At 40.8% G+C, this 13,144-nt stretch overlaps 1 protein-coding gene across 2 annotated transcripts in view; it reads left to right on the top strand.

The window, feature by feature from the left end:
- The window catches only part of TSPAN14 (tetraspanin 14), a 30,729-nt gene that overhangs the window by 3,613 nt on the left and 13,972 nt on the right, over positions 1-13,144 (top strand). For both annotated transcript variants that reach the window (XM_041474978.1, XM_041474969.1), the window contains exon 2: positions 10,493-10,590. In XM_041474978.1, coding sequence (XP_041330912.1) covers positions 10,510-10,590 — 81 coding nt within the window. In that variant the 5' untranslated portion in view covers positions 10,493-10,509. The remainder of the gene's footprint in view (positions 1-10,492; positions 10,591-13,144) is intronic.

Raw genomic sequence — 13,144 nt, 5'->3', positions numbered from 1 at the left:
TTTGAGTATTTTGCTCATGCTCAGTCAAAAGTATCTCATGAAGGTTAAGAACAACATCAGAGACAGTCAGACTAAAGCTTATCAAGGTTAGGCATGTGTGGGTTTTAATGAGTAACAGTTTGGATCTACCCAAGGATACAGGAATCTGAATTTTGATTCAACAATCTAAAAAGAAGGGGAGGGGCTGAAATTCTAAGCTCTGACTTAATTTTAAATGCACAATTCAACTACATAACTGTAGCTGGATGTCATATTTATTGAACTACTTTTTGTGTTGTAAAACAGTTTTATTCTGGATAAGATCTTCTTTCATATGGTCAGTCAGCTGAAAAATCATTGTTGGGCAAATTCTTCTATTTTGTGAATGTCACAGGGGAGGATAATAGCAAAGTGCAGGTGTGGAACATCACCTTCAAAAGTGATCCTTAAAAATTGGCTGTACAAGAGATGGTGATGTTTGCAGTTGAAACAACTGCCTTGAATGGCCAGGCTTTTGCTAAACTTTTTGACCAGTCTGACATAAATCTTGGAACTGAAGCCCTCAGATAGAAGAACCACTCTGCTTGATTATTCACATGTGAATTCTGTTATCGCTTGTGCAGAAAACCTTTAACAAATGAAAAAAAAAAAAAAGCTGGCCACAATAGGAGCCATATCCAAACCCAGGGCTCTTAACTGGGGTTAAAAATAGGGTTATTTTCTTTTCTGGTCCAAAGTGTGCCTCAGCCCCTGTTTGGTAGGGGGGAGGGATCAGCACTTGTTTTGCTTCAAGTTTCCTGTCTTTCTTCAACTCTTTGGGAGCCAAGCAACAGTGTTTTGTCCTTTTCATTGTACCACGTACCAGCTTACGTATGATATATGTGAGTGGAAGAATTTCTGCTCTTATCTAAGGTGAATGCTTTATCTGTGCTTCTTCTGAGAGCTCTTTCTGTGTCACTGTCTTTAGAAGCTGTGCAAAAGCTGAAAATCTTAGGCCTGTCTTCATCCTTATTCTGAACCTGAGTGGGAAAGGCAAGGGTGTAATAAATACAGGGCTCTGCTTCCCCTTGGTCTTTGTAGTGAGCATTGTTGAATGTTGTCTTGGTGTTGTAAAAGAGCTTCTGTGGTATTAGAAAACAGCTTCTCTGTGTTTTGTGCTCCTGGGCTAGAGAACAGGCATTTACACCAAACGGATCAAGGTCTTCCGTGGGAAGAGCTGTCCTGAACCCCCCTGATGTAGTTGGGGCTCTTTGGCACTAATTGGCTCTGGCACTTGAGGAGCTTGTGTGTGCGTGTGAGCTTTTGGCTTTAGGGGTTGTTTTGTTTTGGCATTCTCGTTTTGTTTCAGGCAGGTTGTTTGTGTACAACCTCAAATATGTTCATGTGTCCCAACAGCCCCTTCCAGAAATCTCTTTTCCTCTTTTAACAGTTTTTGTTTCCTGCTCAAAGACTAAATAATTGATACTTGAGTCTCTCTGGAAAGGAGCTTTGTCTAAATAATTGATGGACTTGAAGGTAACAAAGTCAGGTGTTTGAGTTGCTGCCCTTGCAGCTACAGGATGAAGCAGAGTATTTGGAGGCAGCTGAATGCTGTGAATTTTAATATTTTTTAAAACCACATTTATTCAGCTTGGCAAGCTGTGTACTCTTGCTTTGGGGCATAAAATGGATGCTGAAATGTGTTTCCTGACATCTAGAAACTTCTGGAATAGAAAACAAAGGAAATAGCCTCAAGTAACTTGGATCTGAAGGGAGACACCTGAGAGGTTGGATTTGGGTCTTTATGTGACTGCAGCCTCCTGGCTGCTGGGGTATGGAGCTGATTCTTTGGATGCATATTGCTTTTCCCTCAACAGTTTGTTGTTAGATGGTGCTCAGGGAAGGGCCTTGTGGTCCAAAAATATGCCTGCAGTGGTAGAGCTGTATCTAATAAAGGGCAACAACAGCAAAGCTTTCCACCCTGCCCTGAGTACTAAGCTGCTTCATTTTGGCTTCGTGGCAAGCCTGTGGAGCAGGAAGGTTCATCAGGAAAGTTGTCTGACTTGAAGCTAATGGAAGGCAATTAGTGAGATGACTCTTGGAAAGCAGTTGGCGAGATGGCTCTCGGAAGACAACAAGGCAGCTATCTTTGCCAAGTGTCCATCGTGCTGAGCTTGCAAAGGATATTTTGACTAAGTGGTCATAGCAGTGGTCTGCTCCTGCAAAACAGGAGAGTGTTAAACTGAAAGAGCCTGTCCAGCTGGGGCAAGTGAGAAGGGAAGGGGTAGTTCAGCTCTGTGGTGGTGTTTTATCCGAGCTGTGCTGCTTGTGTAGCCAGTCACTGTGCTGTCAGCCCATTCAAGTGGCAGTTTCCTGTGTTGTCACGTTTTTTCCATCAGGAGCTATGTTTCTCGTTTTGCTGAAGGCACAGGTTAGGAGGTGTTTGTGTCTAAGCTCTGTACCTTCTAATTCTGCTGGTGTTTGTAATTAGCTGTTGCAGACTGAGGTCTGCGTTGGAAGGAGCACTCACTGCGTCCCTTCAGTCTTTGCTGCCCTGATCTCTAAATGGCACAGTGTTGTTCTTGGCATCATCCTGAGAGGTGGAAAGCCTGTTTTTCCTCCTTCCCCAGGGGCGGGTGCAGAGACTTTGGGCGAGACAGTCAAAGCTTTCTCACGACCTGCCAGAGCTCTGGCTTTGGGGGGAAGGGCTGGAGCTGTTCAAGCATGGGCTTGTCCTGAAGCAGCATTGGTTTTTGTCTCTCTAATCTTTTCCCTGTGGAGTTACCACTCCACATGTGCAGGGCGCTCTGCAAACCTACTTGCTAGAACTCCTGAGGCATTAATTGTTGCTGTATATTTGGGCTGAGACATTGATTCTGCTGAAGTGGCTAGGATTGTGAGACATTGGTGGAGGATGTTTTGTCACATCTTTAAGATTTTCCAGTGCTGCCTTAGAGGTTTATCTTCTAGTTGGGTTTTGCAAGTTTCACAAGTGTGTTTCTTTACCGGTAAGGAGATGAATTACACAGTGGTTGAGCTGTCTACGTGGCCACAAAGAGCCATTTTCTCTTGTGGCTTGGAAGCTGGTGTTTGTCGTCCTTGGCAAGTAAAAAGAGGCTGTCCTGATTGTCGTGAATGCAGCTGCTGGAGGTGGAGGCAGCAAAAGAAAGCTTGGGGGGGGGCATTGTCCCCAAACCCCCCATGCCTTTCCCCAAAAAGTAGCGTTCCCTGGTGCCTCATTTGAAATGAGTGTTGCTCTGGTGTTGAAAGCATGGGCCCTGGTAATTGAGGTGGGAGGGGAGGGGAAAAAAAAGAGGTTTTGTGGATTGAACTCCACTTCTTGTTTCTGTGACATGGAGTCAACATTGAGTGAGAGAATGAGTGGTGAATGTAGCTAGTATTATCCAGATATTGCAGTCATTGCTTAGCGTGCTCATTTCTGGAGATCAGATTTCAACCCTGGAATTTTGTTTTTTTTTAACTAAGAAATACTTTGATCTGATTTAAACTGTTAAAATAAATATCTATTTTATTATCTGTAATAGATATGTTTATATATATAAATTTGTGTATAGGAATAGTCATTGTGAAGGCTAAGAAATATGGTGTGGATGTAGACAGACTGCGCATTATATCCAAAGCAAGGAACATTTTTAAGGAAACAAACCACAAAACCCAAAGCAAATTATATGCTCATCACTTCTTTGTTGTATATTGCTATAATCAGTCTCTCGGGGTTTTTTTCTTATGAAAAGAGAAAATAAAGATATATTATTTTGGACTGAAATATAACTGGAGACTGAACAAGTGGCATTCCTGGAAGTGGAGATAAGTCACAATATATATAAAAGTTTAGGATGTTCTCTGAAGAGAGAGTGTATTTGTCAGCAAAGAAAGGTGGTGGCTTCCTGTCTTTTTATGATATGAAATGAGATAGCAAATGGAGGGACCCAATCTGTTCTTGAAACCTTTCAGTCTGTGTGGAGGTATGGGAGGGAGCAGACAAAGTGTATGAAATAGGTTCTGTTACTGTTGGATTATTAAATAGAAATAAAAATATTCCCCAAACTGGAAGTTCTGGCTCCCCAGATAAGATATTTGCTTTTTAAGGCTTCCAAAACCTTCTTTTAGAAGGAGGAAAAAAAATCAAATTACATGCTTCTTTTAAGTTAAGACTGAGTTTTGCCTTGCAACTGTTGATGTTAGAGAGAGTTGGTGTGTATCTGCTCTCATGAGAGGTAGTAGAAAGCAACTGAGAAGTTTGGGTCAGCTAAGATTATTCTGTTTACTTGTCCTGACAGGTTTTGTGCCCTGGGGTGGATAAATTCCTGCTCAGAATGACTAACTGGCTTCTATGTGTTTCCCAATACTTGCTGTGAAGTAAAAGGAAAGCATGACTTGTGGCTTATTGTGTATAGTGAATAAATTGCAGTGCAGACAAGGTCCTATTCCGATGAAACTGGTCAATAGCTGTATTAAAGAAAGTTTTCATAGACACGAAATATTTTTCTAAACTTTTCTAAGATGTTAATAAGGCTTCTATTGAACTGTAGTGATAGTATCTAGTGTTGTTTTCACTTACTTTGGTGTAATCCTGAGTTTTAACTGCAGAGGTTTAACCAATAGTGCTTTTGAGGATAAGGTCAGTGAAGGCCCTACATCCTGTGCTGCTGCTCTTCTCTGCATTTCTTAAATATTAGTGAAGAAATGGATATCTTACAAAAGGATACCTCTCTTTTCTACTGCTTTCTCCTTATTTTTGGAAAATTGCTGGCTTTTAGATTAAGTTTACGTATAACATTTCCTTTTTTCTGTTTCCTGTGCTATCTCTTGCTTTAAGTCAGAATGTGGAGTAGATGCTTTGTTTGCAGTCAGCTACTTGGAGCAGATTTTCCTTGAACTAGGTAAGAGATCCTTGCCTTTTTGCTGATCTCTTTATCAAGCACCTCTGTATGTCGAAGCAGAAACTACCTTATCTGTTCAGTTACTTCCTCAACGAACCTGAGGTCAGTGGGGCAGAATTAGCATAAATGTACTGAAATTCTCTGGATAATTGAGTTGTATCTCTCCTCAGTGTCAATAACTAAAGATATTTGTAGTTTGAATTTACATTGTTAAGACTTCCACTGTACAGTGTCATTGGCTGGCATTCTGACTGGTATGTATAAATGAAAATATGGGACTCTTCGGAGCTTCTTCTGTTTTGCTGATTTCTTTTTAAAAATTAGTATAGCTTTTTTTGCTGAATAGGAATAAATACTTCTTCACATGGAAGCAAGGCCAGTGAATTGTGTCTTTTGTAGCTTCTCCATGAAGAACAGTGAAAAATGACATTGGTAGAACTGCTGTTGTCCTCTGTTACAGCTTTTGAATTGTTGTGGGAGCAGTACTGAATTCTGCTTGCCTTTTGCAAGTCTTTAGTGTAGTTCTGTTGGTTTAAGAAATCAAATGGAGCTGAAAATATTCCATGAATCATAGCTTGAATAGCTCCTTGAATTACAGTTGTGCAGTGTAGAGCCCTTATGCCAAAGGACTGGTGATGTTAGTCAAGTGGGGAGTTCAGAAGAGGTTCTTGATGAACATGTAGCTTATTCTCAAAAATGTGAGTGTCCACTTTTTCTGAGTTCTGAGCATTTACATGGTGTTTTGGATGCAACTCATCCACATAGAAGTGGTGACTTGGCTGAAAGTGCAGCATAAGGAGTGTGAGGTATAGAGACCTGGAGTGGAGCTCTTTTGAATTACTGCTTCCTTTATTTGGGGTTTGGAAACACTGATGTGTGTTTCTGACAAGTTTTCCTAAGCTGTAGTTTGTGATGCAGTAATGGAATAAACCCTGGTCACTGAAACCCTTCCCAATAGGTTGGGGATTTGCTCTTCTGGGATTGTTTTTAGTGCTTACAGTGGAGCTACTTCTGCTTGAAATATTCTTTGAGGTCTTTGAGTCTTCTGCACAGTACAAAATAAGGGTCCCAAAAGATGATGTCTCAAGAACTCTGTCTAGCTTTGGCCACATTTTCCATTGAGTTCTGAGATTTGTTACTTCCATTATTTTTCTGGTGAAACAGAGACAGCCTATTAATGATATTTGTCTGTCATCATAAGTCTTTCAGGTTAAAAAAATACCCTTTTGTTGATTAATCCTCAGGTTTCTTCTGAGAATGAGCAAATATTTCTCTGCTCATCTGAACTGCAGTAGAACTAAATAAACTATACTTGTGTTCCCTAAGAGAGGCTTGTCTGTTCTTTTTGAGGCCCTAGCCTGAGTTTCTTGGAGACAAAATTGCAAATGACACGTGCTTGCTTGGAGTTCTTGAGTCATCAGCAGGACTCCTGTGTGTTTCCAGGGGCAGATTAGCCTGTAAGAGCACCACATCCTTTCAGTTTATCTTGTTTTTTTTTTTGCTGTACCAGCTCAGCCCCTTCATGTGAAGATTTGATGGCTGGCACCCAGATACTGTTCTGAACATTAGAGCCCCTTTGGTGGTCAGCTTCTCTCTAGGATGTGGAAAGAGCAATCCATAGGTGCCTCTTAGTTGTTCTGTTTTTAGAAGGTCCTAAAAATATCTCTGAATTTTTCCTGGTCAGAGATTAGGCAGCCTTTTACCTTCACAAAAACCCCTAATGATTGAGCACCTTCAAAGAATGACAGTTGTTTTTAATGGCACCATATCTTGAATGAACTGATGCTTTTTGATATATATTTGGTCTTGATGGAATGGAATTGAGTCATGTCAAAACAGATCATAGACCAAAGTACATCTCTTGCTGTATTTTAAAAATTCTTGCTCCTCAGCAAATTATTCTTTGTCCATTTGCTTCACCAGCTTCATATAGATTTAATGCTTGGTACTGGTGAACAGTGGTGGTGGAGAAGCCAACAGCTTGGCAAAGGACATTTTTTTTTCCTCTTGCCTGTGTTGTGCCCCGTTCCCCCAGCTTCATCTTTCAGAGTGTTGGCTTCAGGTGTGCCGCTGGTATAGGCTGGCACTAGGGGCGTGCTGTGTTTCCATGGGCACGCTCAAGCTGCCACCGCTTTTGCTTTCCCATCCTTGTTCTCCTGCCACCTCCTGACTGCCCCCACGCTGGCATTTGTCCATGCTCTGGCAAGGTAGATTGAAGGCTTAAACCTGTTTACTTCTTGGTGTGTGGTACAAGATTACAGGATTGATCTGAAGATTTGCTAGTGGTTTGCTCTGTGGCTGTTTGCTCCACTGAGTAGGTTGATTAATGGTTGTGGATTTTAGGAGGGGCAGGGAAGGGGATCAGGACTCTATGTGGTGGCAGTATTGTCTGAACTTGGAATTTTAGTGTGTCTTAGGTTTGTCTTGTAAAGTAAATGTCCCTGGAGGATTAAAATAATTTTTGGACCTAAGTCTAGAAAATTACTTTGTTGCATTTTTTCTAGACTTAATGTCTTATCCATGAGGATTTCTCTGCATATCTACATTAAATTAGTTAACAGATCACAGTATCTGTTTTATGAGAGTAAAGTTAGGAAAATACATTAGGAATATCACTGCTGTAGCATTTTGAAGGTAAGAGTGGAATTGTGGGTGTTGAAAATGGCAGTATCCTCTTGATGAATGACTACATTTTTCCCCCCTCACACTAAAGCTGTAAACACCAAGACAAAATTATATTCTACCAAAGCAGCAGGGCTCTGTATTTGATTTTTAGAAATTCCTGTTGCTGTGAGTGGGTGATAACCGTCAGCTGACTCAAATGTGACTTGCTTTGTCTGAAACACAGTAGAGAACGTTATTAGTCTGTGCTGCCCACATATTGCTTTAATCTTCCAAGTGTTTTTAGTATTGCCTAACCATAGCTATGCAGCCTGTGCTGTGAGCGAAGTCAATTACTGACAAGCAGATTTCTGGACTGGTTACAGATGCCTTCTGTGTTAGGAAACATGATTGCTTTTAGTGTAAACAACGGGGAGGGTGGCTGTGTTTTGAGTGGACTGCTTCATTGGTTTGTAGTGTTAGTGGAAAAAAAATCACATACCTGCACTTCAAATTTATTATGCTACTCCCATACCAGCCGTACTGTGTTCAGTGGTCTGTCAAGAACCACCAAAAGAATTCTGATGAAGGTAAGCACAGAGCAAGCCAAATCAGCTCTTAAGATAGGCAGGTGTTTTGGGAGCTATTATCTGTCTGAGGAGCTCTGTGCTGTTACAGGACAGCTTCTTGCTAATACTGGTAATACACCCTCCAACACTTCTGAGCATTTAGAAGTGTGTATGGTGAAAAAAAGTGTTTTACTTTTTCATTCTGCTAAAATACTGTGATTGGTATTGATTGGGGCATTTTAGTAGCTGTTTGTAGTGTGGAGAATTGTCTTGGAAGCTGGTGGCTGAAACAGTGAGGTAGGTGGGGAGTAGTTCTTGTCAATAAGGATACTTTTAATCCTCTTATTCCTGTGAATAGTTTCAGTGAAGCTGGGGCTGAACAGTTGCATATAAGTCCAATGCCAGGGATGGTAATCTAACAAAAAGTAAGTCTTCAGATGATGTTTGTACTTTAGGTTGTGAAGTGATGTGCTTGCCTTTTTGCCTCAGGTTATATTTTAAGCCTCTTTGTCTAGCAGAATCTCATTTTTTGTGAAATTTAATGATGTGCTAGCTAAACACAAGCTGGTGCCTTCTCTTTTGTAGATGTAGCAGCACAAAAGCAGTGCTCCATATGTGCATTTTGCAATTGCTGCTCCTGTCTCTTACAGGTTCCTGATTTTCAGAGGGACGAGGCACAACAGTGGTGGAGGCCTCAGTGTAGTTGCACTGGCAGCCAGTGTATTGCTGTAAAATGGGATTACAGTCATGCAAATGAGCCGTACACCCTGCTCAGATTAGTAGGATTCTGCTCTTGTAACCTCTCTTTCCCCTCTTGCCCAGGCACATCAGATTGATTGACTTGGACAAGTGTATGCATATTGATTGTTGACATATAAATTGCCATTTGGAGCTAGAAACTGAAATTAAGTTGGGAAAACCAATCTTTGTTCCTTTTCTTATATTCGCTCAGTTGTGGACTTAGATAAGCAAGGGAATGGTGCTTAAGCAAGAGTTCTTTGCTATGATTCATAACAGTTGTAAAGGTTCCTAAATTTTGTCTGTAACATTAGATGGCTTGCAAAGGTCAGTAACTAAATCACAAAACTCATTTTATGTGGTACAGCTGGGCACATGTAGGAAGGCCCTTTCTAGTCACTGCCTATGCTGCCATAAAGTACAGTTTCCTTTGCTTTAATGCAAGTTAAATGTTTTTTTGCTATAAATGGATCGTGCCCATTAGAAGTTATAAGATGGAAGAAAACCTGTTTTCAGTGTTTGGTTAAAACTATGTGGAAATCAACATCTGGACTCTAGAAAGCAAGCTCAAGTATGAGTTCACACTCTAGTCTGTACTGGGTGGGATTCTCAAAGCCAGCTCCTGTTTCTTCTGTAAGTGGAAATGTTTTTTATACTGAGGTGCAGATTCCTTTCCAGGAAAAGAAACTCCAAAACCAAACAACCCCAAAAAACCTGGTTTACCTTCTCATAGCTGTGCAGTTCACTTGTGCATTCCATGGTCTGGATTTCAGACTTGACTGGGTAGGCTTGGGTTTTACATGCTGTCTGTGAATGACCAGCGTGGCACGGTGCAGTTTCTTAGTTAGCAGGTGCTTGAAAATTCTGCTTTCTTGTTTCCTTGCCTCTGCAAACCTTCCACTGACATTTACGTCAAGGAAGTGGAGGATTGAAATGCTGCTTATGTGTTTTAGGCAGCACTCAGCTATCCAGAATGTGAGGGCTGTGCAAGTGCTTACTCCTGCTCTGGATTCACAGCTTGTTCTGTTTTTCTTATGTATGGCATTTCTGCAGAGGTGGTTTAGTTACGATTCTCTGAACAGCTGTACTTGTCTGAAATACTTGAGCAAGAGTTGTGGTTGAACCTTATCTCTCTAGTGTGTGTAAGGAAGCAAAGCAAACTCCACAGAGCAGAGGGTTTTAAACGGTGGGACTTTGGTTCTTGAGAATAAAACCTCTTACAGGAGATGATCTAGTAAAGGAACATGCAGATATGGAAGAGCTGGGTACAACCACCTTTTGTATTTAGCCATCCAGAGACACTGAGAGATTCCAGGTTACCACTTTGGATATCCTGCTAGCTGGATTGCTGGATGTACAATCCACAGGGTTTGTGGATTAGTCCAAGCAGCCATTTGCAGAAGTAGAACGGTTTTGAAAGAGTGAGAAGGCAGATGAGTGTCAACTTGCTGATGTAGATCTTCCTAGGCTAACTGTATAGTGAATTCCTTTGTGGGTGTGCCTGCCCTGTTATAACATTAGATGAAATTATTAAGCAACAGATACTGAAAGGGAGTGTAGAAGTGTAGGGTCAGTGGAAGTTTGAGCTGACTTTGAAAATACCTTTTGATGGCTTATGGTACAGATTACTGTACTCTCTCAACAGAGCAAGAGAGACCTGGGAAAAAAATCTTTATTCATGAAATCTTTACCTAATCTCATCATTCCTTCTCTTTTGTGCAGAGGCTGTGCCATAGAAGATGCACTATTACCGATATTCTAACGCAGAAGTCAGCTGTTGGTACAAATACTTGCTCTTCAGCTACAACATTGTCTTTTGGGTGAGTACAAAATGTAGAGGCTGAAATTGCTTAGCTAAGTTTTATTAACTTCATTACTCTGTTCAAGAGAGCAAGCTGAAAGAGTTGTGTGAAAGCAGGAAACTGATGTGTATAGTATGCCCCAGGTGTTTTGTAATTGAAGAAGCTTATCCCTTATGAGAAATTATTATTGAAAGTGTGAGGACTCAGTATCCATGTTATCCATGTTAAGTTGCTTCCTTGTTACAAGAATCCTCTTAAAATGTTTCCTTTCAGACCGTCTTTGATCTTTGTTGGGTGGTGTAGCTGTAAATACACTATGCAGAAGAGAAGAAAGGAGCTTCCTCAGGGATGTGTCAACAGCTGGCAGCACATGTCATGCTCTGTGGGCAGCTGAATTGTCTGATACTGTCTTGAAATGCTTAGCTGTGGATTAACGTGCCCATAATTCTTAGAATTCTGAGTGTGAAAAGGTACAACAATAGATGAGTGGATTTAGATGTTAATGAAGCACCTGCCTTGGAAAAGAAATCACTTGAAAGATTAGAGCATAGTGTTGCACCAGAAAGAGTTAAGATGTCTGTGAGGGGACGGTGAAGAAGCAATTCAGACAAACTCAATAATTCCTTTTGGAACTTTCAGGTCAAATGTTAGCAAGTTTGCACCTGAAGTCCTGGAATGTGGTCATGGAAAGGCATGAGTACTCCTGGAAAAGCGCAGCTACAGTGACTTGTCCAGTGCTAGCAGTTAAGCTGCTGAAAACCACGGAGCTATTTCCTGTTGTCACCACCTTTAGTTTACTAGTGCAATGCTCTGTCATGATATTGTAGCATTAAACCACAGGGGAGTTATCCTCCTCTGGATACCTGAGCAGAAAAGATTTGTAGAGACTTTTGTTCCATTAAGGGTTAATTTGCTGCAATATTGCATAGTACAGTTGTTCATTAGGCGTGATGTTTTCTGTGTCACAATTGAGGATGCTTTCAACAGGTCAGAAATTGTGCTTACAGGCCACCAGCTCTGCAATTCCTTTTCTTATGTTGTACAATTCCCATGTGCCCTTGGTGGAGTGTGGCACAGTGAGAAGTGATACTTGTCATACTGTTCTGGGTTTCAGAGAAATCACTTCATAACTATGTGGATGCTCTTCAGAAGTTCGTGGTGGGGTATGTGAGAAATCAACACTAGTTCATGAACATATTAGGATTCTTCTAGACGTCTGCTTTTTTCTAGTGAATGTCTCATAAAGTGGGGTCTATGAGTGACTGTTTCTGACAATCATTTAAACTGTAATATTTCGTTTTCACTGTAAGGGGAGGAAGACTGTCAAGAATTTACCTCTGTTTTTTCACAGGAATAAATGTTGTATCTTTTTTCCTTCTCTGCAGTCACTACATTTTTTTCCACTTTTAAAGACTGTATTCTCTTGAGATGAATGACGAAAATCTAAAGATTTTTCTGTTCTTTAAAGAAAAACTTTTAAAGAGATGCCAAAACATTGAGGAGAATTGATAAACCTGTGTTTCAGCTGATCTGTTGGCTGGAGGAATTAGCTTTCTGAACAGGTATTTGTAGTCCTGGTATCTTCCTCAACAAAAGGGTCTGATGCTTCTGTTGATGTTATCAGGCTGACCTAGTAAATGATGTGCAGCTACAGCTCTTTTGATAAGATTTTTGGCACCTTTAGTTGTAGAACAAGCTATGTAAATGTTGAAGGTAGACACCCCTATAGGCAGTCCATGAATCATTTAGCTGACACAAAGATTCAGGAGCCTGTGAAATCCTGCTGGCTGGAATGACTACAGATTCATCATTTGTGAAACAGTGAATTTTTTGTGTGCCTTAAAAAAACGGAAGGGCTACAAAACCATAAGGGGAAACATAACCATAACTCACAAGTAGCCTTTAAGGGAAGGAATGTTAGTTTCGGATTCACTTTCCGTGGTTTGCAGGACAGGTGCTTCTGGGAACTTGTTTGTGAGCACTTGTTAGTGAGCCTGGCTGCTCTAGAAGTGGGTGAGGGATAGATTTAGCTGGATGTCAGAGGGCCTTTTGCCCATATAAGCTGTTAGAGCTCTCCTGTGTTTATGCACGGTTTATGCACAAAGCAGTATTTACCATAGTAAATAGTTGCATGAAAATAGTTGCATTTGTTCTTCTGTCATACTTGTTAAAGTTAAATGTTGACTTTCCCATTGTAGCTCTAAAGATATCATTGACTGTATTAACTCTAAAGCATGTAGTGATGTGGTATTTCCCAGAATTTTTAGACTTTTCACTGGGTGTTTACTACAATTTGTGTCATGCTTCAAATACAGTTCACGTAGATTGGGATTAAACAAAACAGAATGCTCAAAGAGAGCAAATATAGCTAATAATGGCAAGCTCAGTGTAATCACCCTTTAGAAATCTGTAAATCTTCGTTCTTTGGAAGTCTTTTTTTTTCCAGGTGAGTGACTTGGGAATAGAAAGTTCTGGCTTTTAGTTGTGCACTGCTGGCTTGTAATATCACTTCTCTATTCTTTCAAGAAAGGGAATGGAGGCCATCGGAAGACTCTACCTAGGCATGATTTTC

This window comes from Pyrgilauda ruficollis, unplaced genomic scaffold (genome assembly GCF_017590135.1).
Source record: "Pyrgilauda ruficollis isolate IOZ18807 unplaced genomic scaffold, ASM1759013v1 scaffold11, whole genome shotgun sequence".
Taxonomy (NCBI): domain Eukaryota; kingdom Metazoa; phylum Chordata; class Aves; order Passeriformes; family Passeridae; genus Pyrgilauda; species Pyrgilauda ruficollis.
This window is presented reverse-complemented; position numbering and strand designations above follow the sequence as displayed.